We start from the raw sequence: 14017 nt of genomic DNA, 5'->3' as shown, positions 1-14017 counted from the left end.
TTCAGGAAATATTGTAATTTACATTTGGAGTGTTGTGAATGACTACAGAATGTCTTAACTGCCCTGAAACAGTCTTTAAAGTCAATAAAATACAGTCCCATAGTGTGGAATCTAAGAATTCCTCCTGGAATTTGTATTGTTCTGCTCAAATTTTCTCCTCTTTGAACTCAGCTCCATTGAGGTAAAAAGCAAATTTGCCGTGAGTCCCACTTGGTGCACAAAGATCCCATTGCCCTGTCTACCATTCAGAGCACTACCAACTGGTAGCTGTGTTGTCCTAAAATGTCATCTCACTCTGAACATTATACATTTATTATTACACCTACCTGCTGAGTTGATAGTGAAAAAGACATATATTTCTGAAGATTACTAATTGTAGGTTTAGAGATTAGACAAATATCATGTCCTGCTTTGAGTTAGGAGGATGAACTAAATGCCAGTTTCAATATTTTTTCCAGGCATATTTTCGCAGATTGTTTGTATAGCAATTTATTTACAAATATAGAAAAAAAAAAAGTAACAATCAAATTGAATGAATATTTCAATTAATATGCATCTTTTAAATAAACAGTAATTAATACCAGATTTATTGTTAGTAGTTTCTCACTGCTGATGCAATAGTGGCACAACTGAGCAAAACTTTTAACCTGACAAGAATAGAGTTTCAGCATCTGACTATAACCTTTGTTTCATCAATATAGATCTAACTTTCCTCCCTCTATATTTGTGCTATGAAACCGTTTTTAATTACAAGACTTTGTAGCATTTCTCAAGCAATACAACACATATATATTACTTGCAATTTTGTAATATGTTTATTGCAGGGGAAAAGACACCATTGTGTTAATTATGCATGTTGTACACAGGCAATTTACACAATCTCTATTCAGGGTATAAATCCTGACTCTGCTCCTACTGCAGTCATGGTCAGAGTTTTGTATGTCGTCAGAGTAGAAGCCATACAGGATCACACAACAAAAATGGAGTGCTTCATACACTTCAGGGAGCAGAATTAAGGTTGTGTGACTCTTTCGTGATATTCAAGTAAATATAACATTATCTTAATGAAGGGAGGTATATGAATTATAAGAAATTACATATATTTATGTGTGTTGGTAGATTTTATCATCATTTATTTACAAGCAAAATCTTCTAGGCATCACCAAACATCTCGATCTCTCCAGTCTCTAACATTCATCATTCTTTCATGGAGATAATCAATCTGCACTCATCAGAATAATTCCCCAATGCATGAAATTAATAACAAGGCTTTGGCTGTCTATTAATATTGTGCTAAAGATTAAGAGTTGAAGTGTTTTAATACTTTAATTTAATTACAGCACAGCAGAGTAGCATGAATATGAGAGATTTAAACTTCTATGTTTTATTATGTCTGATTTACTTGTTGAAACAGAAATAGAGTTAGAACTTTAGTAAATGGTAGGGCTGTAATTATACATGTGTATTCACCACTGTGACTCAGTGACACATGCAAGTAGCCCAGAACCACTGTCTTTCTTACACCCCCAACGGATGTGTATATCACACCAAAATGCTGTGTTGCCAGTGCTGAAGTCTTGTCTGGTCTGACTGGGCTTTAAATCACCAATGCTTGTTGACATGATCCTTCAGGATAACAAAGATAAAACAAATGTTTATTTAATATGAGGGTTGGGGTAACTGTGAGGTTCACTAGAAAATATCAGTCATGTATAGTCTGTCAAGATCTACATTTCTGCAGTAGGGCTAAAGCCAGTGCCTCTTACTCAGCCTATGTATTTGAGCTATGAACTCTAAAATTCAGCAGAGGAAACTAAAACTGAACTTTACTTACTATGAGACAGGTACTATGATCATCAGCCTAAAGAATCATCCTCATTCTCTTTCTGCCCAGTGAATAGTTGAACATAGCATTGAACAGGCGATGTGAGGGACCTGCTACAGCACAATTCCCTATCCTGGCAAAGAAAAGACTCTGACCCCATGCTGGGAGTTTGTCTTATGTCCTGAGCTACAGAGCACTGAGGGAAAAGGAGGATACCAGGCTGTTTGTCACTTAAGTCTTTGCCTTTATTAAAAATGCTGAAAACCAAATTAAAGCAATTTGTTTCAGATTAAATGAAACATTTCTTTTTTATTTAGGTTTTTGTATGATTGTTCAGGTTTTAACACCCAAAACATTACTATCCATATGCCAATAAGTCCACAGAGGAAAGTGAGGGGTTTGGTGATCAAAAACCCCAAACCAATTAAAATGTTTTATTTCATTTGGCCAACAAAACAAAAACAAAACCCCAGTGAATTACTCATGCAGCCCTGAACTACTTAACCCTTTCACAAATGAGTGCCACACAGGACTGATGAATTATGCATATTGCTGTTTAATTTAGTGTTGTGGCGCAGCTGTACTGTTTGTCTAACAGAAAATGGAATAGAGTTTGAGAACTACAGCTCTACATATTAACGCATGCTTTTAAAGTTACAGAGTTTGTAAGCTTCCACAGAACTGGAGTCTAAAACTTCCAAATTATCTCTTGCTGCTACTTGTGGTTAAGCAGATGTTTCACTTGTCTGGAGAAAACAGAATTAAAATGTAATACCTACTACCAAAATAATTCTGTTTTCACATGCCATTCAGTCCCTTCCTATACTTATTCTAAATAGCAACAAAGTATTAAGCCCTGCCAGAGTTTAATGTTTTCTATATCACAGGCTGCAGATCAGTTCTGCTGTACTATTGTGGCTTAATTCCACCCTCTGCACCCTGTTTGAATTATCAATTTTGTTTCTTCAGAATTAATTTCAAAATGTCAGAGTCATTCCTGTCTCACCCCTGCCCCTACCTCTCTCTATCTTTACCATAAACATTATTTAAAGACCTGGAAGTTCTTTGGATAAAACCAATTTTCTGCAGCTTATAATGCTTTTTAAAGAGTTGCTTTTTCAGCATAGAAATGGATGTGGAGGAAAGGAAGTGTAAGAAAGGATGTGTAGGAAGGAGGTGTAGGAAAGTGTATTGCTACCTACCAAAGTATGGTATTTATCCCAGCAAATGTGGGAGTCCAGGAGTTAGTTTCCTAGGGATAAGCCAGTCCCCTTAGGCATTTGTCAACAGAAAGAAATAGGCATCTCCAGGAAGAGATTCAGTTCATCTAAAAATAAGTGCTTAACATGGCTGAGCTGAAGAGCTCAGATTACTGATTATAGAGCACGCAGAAATTTTGATTTAGAGATGAGTCTTGGAAGCAAAGTCAAGTAAAATGAATTTGGTCCCTTTCCCTAGTGCTTATACACACTGTAAATGGCAAGTGCACTGACAGTGGGGAAAGCCCGATAAAACATGTGGGCTGATCACAATTCAGCAAAGTCCTGGAGCACCCGCTTGTGCCCCACTTTGTCTGAAGCTCCTGTGCTTAGGACTTTCTGTATTTTCCTGGTTAGGCAACCTATAACTCCTAATGGGGAGATAAGACATGTCTCAGAGACATGATTCCTCTGAGGATCTCATCCTTATGGTAGGAGTATCTTATGTTATAGTTTAATGTATTAACCTTAACCGCAGAAGAGGCAGGATAAAGAGTGCTCACCCAGGGATCATCCACACAAGTGAGTGGTCATCTGTAATTGCAGAACCAGAAGATACTACGTGAGGTACATGCAGAGCTCCCATTGACATCAGAGGGAACAGGCATCTAACTGGTTCTTGGGGCAAGGCTATTTCAACAATTTTCAATTTACATGAGCAAATGTGAAGGGGGAGGGGGGGGAGTATCATCTAGTTTGAAATTTAAGATTGTTCTCAAAAACATAGGTATGTATGTCCACTTCAGGAAGCTGTTTGTGATCTTTTCTTTTTTTCTACTTCCTTAGGCAAATACAGTCTTAGCTGTTCTGAGTTATTAATATATCATTTGTTATTGCTAGAGGGTAAGATGCCACAGAGCTTTCCTATATCCCGATCTTTTTCAAAAATATTTTATGTATATAATCACAAGAAATAAAACCAAATATTTACTTCCCTTATAAAATAAACAGTAATTTCAGCTACATATTTTTTGAGCTCAATTTTGCATTTACTGCCGAAAGACATCTATTGGTAATAACATGTCTGTATGTTTAGTCCTAGGTAAGATCCGAAGTGCTGTTGGAAGCGCTCAGCTCCTCATGTCTCAGAAATTCCAGCAATTTTATTGGCTTTGTCAGCAAAATCTGGTAAGTCACCATATCTGGTCATTCCTGAAGAGGTTGAGGCTATTGATCCATAGATATTCCACAAAACATAACTTTAAATTTTAGAATTTAATATTTTTACTTCAAAGGCAACAACAAAAACAAGTGTAGTGTACCCAAAGAGTAGCATTCTGAAATGTCATTTTTGAGTCTCACATTTTGTCTTACTGCTCCTTTTTCTTTTTAACTTAATCCTTAAGTATGGCGTTAGTACATTTTTTTGTCAAAGCAAACATGTAATTTCAGTGATTTCAGTCTGGCTGTGTTTTGTCTTCTTTTTCTGTCTTTATTAAAGAAAAAAAACGAGAAGGGAACAAATGCAAGTTTTCTGAGACATAATATTATGGCTTATTTTTGTAATACCCTAAAATAGTAACTATATTTCTGGTAAGAAAGGAGAAATTTTTTACATTACAGTAAGTGGAGAATAGTAAAATAGCAGAATAGTGGAGAATACGTGATCCAGCTTTCTACCTACCTGAAAATAGGACTGCTCTTGGAAATGGAAATATACATAATGTTCCTAAAATTGAGTTTCATAATTTGCATTGCCAATTATATATAAGATGTCCTAGGGCTAAAGGAACAGATGCAATATATTACCTATGAGAGTTACTGCTATTGTTCTGGAAGTTCATTATAGACTAATTCAATTCTAAATGTTATCTTCATTAATATGACAGCAGCCATCAGTGATACAAACGCTGTGGCAAGATGGTACTAATCAACAGAAGAACATAATTCTTGTAGCTACAGTTAGTGGTAGAACACCTTTCTTTGGCTCACTCGAAAATCAAGTGTAACTTTCACCTTTCGACTGCCCTTACACCTCATATATCAAAAGTGATGAATTCGGTTGCATGCATGACAGCAGACATGACCTATATGTCTGGTTAGATACATTTCTTTATTTTTTAGTATTTGCCACATAAGTTTTTAAGGCAAGCCATTAATTCTGCAGAGACCTACTTGCTACTTTCCATCCATAAAGTTAAACATCCAGAATTTCTGAAACTGCAATCAAATATTACTGAGAAAGTCATGCCAAAAATGTCCTACCTTCTGATAGAAAATGCTAAGATACATGGTCCTCATTAGGAAAGAATCCAATTATCCACTTCAAAGACTCTGTCAAAACAAGAATTTTAATAGCTGTTACAGAATGACAGAGGAAATATGCAAAGTCAGGCAAGCAGGAGATGACCACATTTGTAGTATAAAATACATCATGTGTACTCCCTATCTAGTCATTTGTTTCGTAGTGAAAGGAGGAAATCATCAATGTCTAAAAGTTTCTCACTGCAAATTTGAAAGTGCTCTCCATTACCTGATTGATTAAGCTATGCAAACTAAGATTTGGAGAGCCACTTCATTTATCCTCAAGCGGGTCCAGCACTTGTGCTTGAGAGCATTACTGTAATAACAAGCACAGCTCCTGCTCAGCACAGCCGTCAGCTGTTTGGAAGTGTGAACAATTCATTACTGCAAAAGCAATAGGAGCACAAGGAGAAATCTGCAGCTTTGCAGACACCATGACCAAAAAAACTGTCAAGATTTTATTTCTCTCCTTATTTGGAGAATAAACCTTTGAACTTCATAACAGCAGCTTTATCCCACCCTGAAGACTTAGGCTCTGAATATTCTTCAGCTTCATTAAATCAGCAATGGACTCTGCAGAAAGCAGCAACTGCAGAACTGGACTTTTACCTCATTCATGTTTTGAGGCTTTTCTTCCTATGCCTAACGATAGCGTTTGTTGCTAAATAGTCACTTAGTGCATATCCACAGCAGGCTTTCCATATGCTCTTAAGGCAGCATCTTGGTGCCCCATGGGAATGCTGCCAGATAGCAGCCAGTTAGTGCGTTCCCCCACTCAAAAACATATAGCACTTACAGGGCTACCACATGGCAGTTTTTCTAACAGTGTTCAACAGCAATAAGCATAAATGTAGGACAAAGAACAATGGCATTTACTTCTGCCAATTCAAAATGCAGCAAGGGTTTTGGAAGAGCAATATACTTAAACTGAAATTTAACTAGGAAATTCACCTATCTCCTATGGACTTTTCTAAAGGGTTGGGGGAACTTTAAGGGACACATTTGATTATACTCTGGGTTGAGATCTCTTATCAAAGACTCTCACTTAGGATAAATTCATGAAAATATAAGCTTCAATGAAGTTTTTTTTAAGAATCTGGCTGGCTATCTCCTACAGTGTACCGTTCCCACTAACTGCTAGAAAAAAGCCATCACTGATTAATAACTACTTCCTTCTGCATTATTCACATTATCTCTTGCAACACCCTGTTTTTTCTTTGAAGTGTCCTCCTCCATACTCTCTAGTCAGCATAGATCCTACTCAGCTTGTGAGATGATCGCTCAGTATGTCATGGTTGCAGGCAAAAACAGAGCAGCTCAAACACCGACTAGGTACTTTTTGCATGTTTTAAGGCTTCCTTCAGGAGGCCTGCAGAGCTGAATTCCAAATAAGATACAAATAAATGAGCAGCTTCTGAGAAGAAACAGGTTTAAGCCAATCTTTTCAAAACTTAGGTCTAATAGCAATCCTTTGTGCCAACATTTATTTGTGGACTATGGATCTGTAAGTGATAGCAGCGGGAGGCAGCCCTCTTGTGTCCAGCCAATGCACCGCACACTCCGCTGAAAGCAGCCGCACTGAAGGCTGCCATCTTCCCAAACACGATGACCGATGGGGTGCACAAAGGTACAGAAGAGCAATTAGCCTTGATTCAGTGGGCAGTGGCATTTCAATGAGTAGCATCAATTTATGGCTGTTTAGAGGGAACAGTTTCTCTTCTCCCCAGAGAAACTGGGGAGAGGGACTGAGGAGACCAGGCTGGAGAGAAGAGATTGCAATATAAGATATATTGCTCTGGGACTGTCCTGACAAATTTCACACAAGGAGTTGGTTCCTGAAGCCTGAGATTTTGATCTCTGTAGAGTAACTAATACCACTGACATAAATTGGTTTGAAATAAATTGGGATCTACCTGGTCAAGTAGTTTTCAGTGAACACTAATCTGGGCTTGTATCATGATTCCCAGAAGTCTGTTATAATCTATACGGCCGGTTCTGTTAAGTCCCCAAAGCTCCCTATGAAAAGGAGACTTTCTTCTAGTGAAGAAAACTTCCAAGTGGATAGACTTTTAGGCTGGTTCTTGGTCCAGATTCCCAAAGGGGTTTAGGTATGGGTGACACTGCATGTTGTCATGCCCAGCTCTCACATTCAGCTCCCATAGTGGCATCTGCAAACCCAAGTTTGAGTAGCAATTCCTAGTTTAAGACCCCTAGAAATGTGCAATTCAAGGGACGAATTAAATAGAAATGCTGACTTATGTCCCAGATTTTAGGCAACTATGTGGGGATGTGTTTAATATCTAAAATGCCTTTGTCCACTAGATTTGTAAAAATGGGGCACAAAGCCTTTCTTCAGAAACAATACCAGTGTTTCTAACATAGTAAACTAGTCATTACAGCTTTTGCCAAGGAAGGGGGAGATCCAGAGTCCCTTTGGCCTGGTTTTGACTACACCTCTTCCAGCTCCATTCTGTAGACCATTTTAATGGCTTCCTCCTGCCCTGGAAGGGAAGAGACCTTTCTCCATCATCTTCACAGAGTTGTTTACCAATTAAGCCCAGTTTCATTGCGGTGACAAAGCTGTCTTCTTGAACTAGTACCAATGCTCATAGAGTATAGGGTTAAGAGTCTGCATACCACCTTCTAACGTAAGTTGTATCCAGCACTGACATCAGATGAATAGTCAAATGGAGGGTCATCTTAATAATTGGTACCACCAATGTTTGCTCCATTAAGTCCTGTGCACATAGCACCACTTAATTGAGTACCTGGGAGTAGTGCTTTCCTAGTTTCTGAGTGTGATTCGACTCCCTGGAGAACAAAATCCTACTATCCCCATCAAAAGTGTATACCTTATGTATACATTTGAAAATGCAAAACAACGTAAACATCAAATTCAGCATAAGTTGACAACATATTAGTGATGTTGTTTTGCCTTCTAATCAGCTATCGTGAATGTAATTATTAACCATAAAGACTTCAAGCTGGCTAGAATATGAACTATATTCTCCTTCCCTTTAATAACATCAGGCAGAGGCTGTTTGTTTCTTTATAGAAATGCAGGTCAGCACAGCATGTGATGCTAAGGAACTTCTCATGCCACACAGATTCAGGAAGGCTCGCGTATGACATCCAACTCATTCATGTTTGGGTTGTGTAGGAGGCAAAACTTTCCAGTCACAGCTCCCAGCTGTAAAGCACGCATAGCCTTAGCAGCACTGCAGCAATGTAATCTGGCGTGCTGCCTTTCCCACCTCAAAGCACGTTATTTAAAGCCTCCTAGTCTATTCATATTCTCTCCTTTGTTCATGACAGGACCCGAGTGCCATGCCGAGACCAACTTCCCAGGACCTAGCAGGTTTCTGGGACTTATTGCAGCTCTCAATTGAAGACGTCAGCATGAAGTTTGATGAACTGCACCAGTTGAAACTCAATGAATGGAAAATAATAGAATCACCTGAAAGGAAGGTAAGCAGACCATGGACAATACCATTTACTCCCCGTTGTAGTCCTGCAGTCGCCTTGTGTTAAATACAATAGTGAAACTCGATAGGTTTCTAACCCTAGAAAGTATCTAATTGGCATGGCCCAATTTATACGCAGAAATCTTCATCAGATGTGTGTTTTTTCTTTTTAACAATGTTGAGCTGAATTGTATAACAAATAAAATGGATTTTGCTAAGTTAGTCCACTCTGAAACACTTTTGTTCAAATTATTTGGATTCACATTCTAGAGGCTAGAACTGAAATATGTTCTGATTAATTCAGACTGAGCCCATGAATTCAGTCAAGGTAAACTCAGCACTCTGCTACATTTGGGGCAGCTCAAACCTGAGCACTACAGTGTTTAATCCTGCCCACACAACACAACTGATACTAGAACAAGAGTGAGATAAAAGCATGTGGCGAATCATAGTGCAGGTCAGACTAAAGCTTGGCCCACAAAAGTCTGGGGGACAAAGAGTACTTCTGGCAAACTGCCTGCACCTCTGCCCTGCAAGTCCACCACCTGGGAGGCACCCCAGCCACGATGCTTACAAACCAAAGGTGGCAAATTGCCCACAAAAGCAGTGTAATTCTAAAACTGCCTTTCCCATTGATAGAGCTCCATCCCTCACTTTAATTACCTCACTGTCCTTGCTGATTATTGTATCAGTCAGATGAAGACAGCATTTGGTGTGAGTCAGTACTGTTGGCCTCAGGTGAATACTTGTTTGGTTTGGGAGGAATTAGGAGGCATTTTGACAACTCTTTCATTTCTTCATGCTCCTCTTGGATTTTAATTTTCAGCCAACTGGTTGGTGGATGGTGAGTTTGCAACTCTTGCTTACTAGTGACAACTGGAAGTAAGAAATTATTATAGTGACAGCAACAGTGATGTTCCTAAGAGAGAAATAACTAAAAGTTAAAAAAAAAAAAAAAAAGATGGGACAACAGGAATGGAGCCCTTATGTTCCTGGCTGAAAACAGGAAATAGAGAAAATAAAGACTGGAAGAGCTGGTTGTCATGGGGAACAGCAGCTTAGGCTGCTGCACTGTTCCTGTTGAATTGAGAACGTAGAACTATGTTCTTAAATAACCTTAGTTATTTAGTCTTGGCTAATGCATTTTGGTAGTAGACTCAGAATTTGTTTTTTAAAAAAAGACCAAACAATTAAAAGTCTGTAAACCATAGGTGCATCAATTCAATTTTTATATTATTTGAATCCTGCTGTGCATCAAATTAACTGTGTTCTCCATAAGGAACAGCCCATACTCTGGACTATTACTATTACTTTCCGAAGTGAGAAATCAGAAAGACTGATCATAATACTATTAATATGAAGTTGTGGAGTCTCTGTCTTTGGGGAGATTCAGTCCAGTATTAAATATGATGTTGAAAAACCTGCTTTAACTTCAAAGTTTCATCTAATTTCAAGTGAGCTTTGAATGGTGGTTGTACAAGATCACCTCCAGAGGCCCCTTCCAACCTACACTGTTGTATGATTCCATGATTCTACATTATCTTTTTAAGGCCCTTATATGTTATTTCACAGACTCTAAATGGAGTAAAATATCAATTTCATACTTCAAAACAATTCTTGATTTAAAACCTGGAGAGCAATTTACAGCTACTTTGGTACAAAAATCTACTGACTCTCACTTTATAATTTGATAATTCTTCAATATAATTTTCTTTAAAATGGTCCAGGCTGGCAAGCGGAACAATTAGCCCTATGTTCTCTCTCTGGCTGGTGCTTGCATGTTTCCATTTAGCATTTCATGGAGGAGACTAAACTAATAGACATATATACACAGCTGCTATCTCATATCCAGCTGAGGCTAAAGTCGGTACGATTAATTTAATTAAAAATCCTGTCCTGCTAATCTTAGACAGTCTTTTCACTTGATCAGACTACACAGATGCGCTGAATTCTTATTGGAGAGCCAGTGTGTGTTCCTGTTTATAATGAATGTAATAATGTGTCAACTAAAATTAAACAAATTAATATGAAAGTGAGGTACGCAGCTTGCATGTGCAGGATACCTGCAAGGACAGTAGAAGGAAGCGTAGACTTTTTTAAGGCATAGGACTACAGAATTTGTAATGGTTGCTGGAACAACAGGGTTTTGTCAGTGTCCCTAGTGTGGATAGCTGTTCATGTAATCCATTAGTCAGCTGACTGGAGAGCACAAATTGAGCATGCTTGATGTATGTAACCAGTATTTTGCATTTCATGTCTTCGATTTGCATGCTCTGCTAATGGTACCTTCCACACACAGTTCACCCTCAGTTTTAATACCCTATTGCAGGAAGAAAGAAAGGTTCCTCCTCCTGTACCAAAGAAGCCCCCAAAAGGAAAATTCCCTATCACAAGAGAAAAATCTCTGGACCTACCCGACAGACAGCGACAAGAAGCTAGAAGACGGCTAATGGCTGCCAAGAGAGCAGCCTCTTTCCGGCAGAATTCAGCCACAGAGCGTGCAGACAGCATCGAGATATATATACCAGAGGCTCAAACCCGGCTTTAAAGACAGAATGCTGCAGAGTTCCTTTTTTAAACAAAATGCTTGTACAGTTTGTCACTTACCTGGTAATTTTTGTCTCATTCTCTCCACTAAATATGCCCTTGCTGTTGTGTTCTTTGTGCCATAAGCACAGTGGAATGCTTTTGATTTCCTCAGAATTTGCTGAGCTCACCGCAAGAACGACTTCTTTTTGTATTTATTGTCTGACTTACAATCAGCTACAATGGATAGGGCTTGTCGAGACCTGACTTATCCAATATATTCTCAGAGGACAACAAGAAACACCTCTTGAGATGGAACCCAGCTTACTTTTTTGTTATTTATATTTTTATAAAATGTGTGATAATTAGGGATAAGAATAACAAACTATAAATGGGTGCATCTCACCATTCACTAGAGGCATTAGCTAATCCAAGTAGAAGGTGCTACAAATGTAAAGAGCAGGAAAGAAAGAACCCATTTATCTCTCTGACCTCCAGTTTCTTTTCCTAGAACCCAGCTAACATATTTACCCATGTGCTCTGCCACTCTTCTCATCTTTGTTACTGCAAAATAACATTAGGCCTCTCATGTCATGTCAAGTTTCTGGAGATGAACAGGGATATCCAGCCACTAAAACTCCAAAGTTCATCAGAAACCAAGAAGCATACAAGTCTGGTGGTGGTGGTGGGAATGCCCACTGAGAAACGTTTGCTGTTAGCAGTATAACGACACTCTGAAACCTAAGCAAAATTATAATGCAAGAGGACTTGAGTGATGGGTGAAAGGAAAACGGAAGCCTTAAAAAGTTAGATCTTCTGTAGCAAGATGTGTAAAGAAAAAGTTATACTCGCTCCTTTGGAACACTCATTGCATTTTTAACAGTTCTTTTACGTGTTAACATTTATTTTATAAACCTTCTCTCTTTCATTTCAAGAGCTATGCTACATGTAATATTTCAAACTCTCAAAATGTTATATCAATTGAGTTTCCAGGGTATCCTTGAGAAAAAAAAAAAAAATCTTGCTTGTTTAAAATGCCAGTTGTGATGTTGTAAACAGTTTAAGAAATATGAATGTGAGTGGTAAGTATATCTAAGTTTAAATGGTTATGTTAAGGTAAAGGTGAACTGTGGTTTACAGTTGTATTTTTTTTTAGAACTATTTTTCTATGCAGTATCATTTATGGCAAGAATAAGCTTCTTGCTTGCTTCAGACATTAAAAAAAAAAAAAACATGACTCAAGAAATAAGTGATTTCCAGCCATGGAATATAAGGAAAATAATATATTTTCAAGCCTCACATTGTCAGAAGAGAGAAGTGGTAACTACCACAGTCAAGAGGCTTTAATTTAAAACAAATTAAGACACAATTATTCCACTTCACCTACCTTCCAGAGCCAACTGAGCAACCCAGCACTTAGAAGTCTTCAGGTGAAGACGCAATAAGATGAGTAACCTGCAGCCCCCGATTCCAAGGTTTGAATCCTACTGAACACTACTTTAGGTCAAAACAGTCTGAACCCAGTGAGACAAACAGCCCCAACTACTGCATTCCCTGTTTACCTGCTTTAACAAATGCAATGTATTTAGCCATAGGCAGAACAGCTATTTAATTATACTCGAGCACTTTGGTTCTTCACCTGATGAGCACTTTAAATCCAAATCCCACGCACCCTGCAGCCTGATGGATGACTGAAAACATGAAGTATCTTAGGTTATGCAGATCTGACATTGCTTCAAATCTGTTTTCTTTTGGGTTTTTTTGTTTTTCACTTTCCTTCTCTTTTTCCTACAGTGTGTAGTATTAAGCATGAGTTCTGTCTTTGGAGCACAGCTGATAAAGCATGTTTAGCTTCAAGATATGAATCTTTAGAGATGAAGTTTTGAGAAGTTTCTGTGAGGAGAAAACCCTGTAAATTGAGCCTGATATCTGGTATATACTTTACCAAATAGCCTTAAACTATATTTGGAAGCAAAAACCAAGACGAATGTATATCCTTCAAAAATGAAAAAAAAAAAAAAAAAAAATCCCTGAAATATTCTTCTATAAATGAAAACATTATATTTCCCATCCCTCGTGTTTTCAAGGCATTTTCTATTAAGGAAAGAGCTGAATCCTAGGTAGTGTACAATATTGATGCTACTTCCTATATTTGTCGTACTATTTTAAATACAAATGTACCTGCAGACATTGGCATCTTTAGTCTTGAAAACTGATATCATATTTAAAGTGGAGCTGCTAATTAGAAATATCCACAAAAACTAAAGCCAGTGACTTTCCTAGATTTAAGAAATTTAAAATAGACATACACCCCCCCTATACATATATATATACGGCAGCTGAAGAATTTTATCTAATTTTCCTGTACACTTCAAGGAGAAATCACACTTGACTTACTCGCTTGAAAACCCCCACCTGCAGCAACAGGTCATGCGATTAAGACAAGTTGTATTTGATTCTGCCAGGAATCAGTTTATAAAGACAAATTGTAAAAACAACAGGTTACAGATAAGCTTAGATCCCAGCTGACCTAATAATGCTGACTTGGAGCAGTCTGAATAAGTCTTTAATTTTAGAATCATATTTTGATAGTTTTTTGATATGTTAAAATTTTATTGAATGTTCTAAGGCAAAAATAGGCCTGCATGAATGATGCCAACCCTGTATTTTACATTTCCCATGCCATTATGAGAAAATGT

At 37.9% G+C, this 14017-nt stretch overlaps 1 protein-coding gene across 1 annotated transcript in view; it reads left to right on the top strand.

Annotated features, from left to right (window-relative positions):
- The window catches only part of DLGAP2 (DLG associated protein 2), an 84625-nt gene extending 72994 nt beyond the window's left edge, over nucleotides 1-11631 (top strand). Inside the window, exons 8-10 of the mRNA XM_074820797.1 lie at nucleotides 4121-4212; nucleotides 8644-8796; nucleotides 11122-11631. Coding sequence (XP_074676898.1) covers nucleotides 4121-4212; nucleotides 8644-8796; nucleotides 11122-11340 — 464 coding nt within the window. The 3' untranslated portion in view covers nucleotides 11341-11631. The remainder of the gene's footprint in view (nucleotides 1-4120; nucleotides 4213-8643; nucleotides 8797-11121) is intronic.
- The last annotated feature ends 2386 nt before the right edge of the window (nucleotides 11632-14017 follow it).

This window comes from Strix aluco, chromosome 3, assembly GCF_031877795.1.
Source record: "Strix aluco isolate bStrAlu1 chromosome 3, bStrAlu1.hap1, whole genome shotgun sequence".
Lineage (NCBI taxonomy): Eukaryota > Metazoa > Chordata > Aves > Strigiformes > Strigidae > Strix > Strix aluco.
Note: the sequence above shows the minus strand (reverse complement) of the source record. Positions and strands in the feature narration are given on the sequence as shown.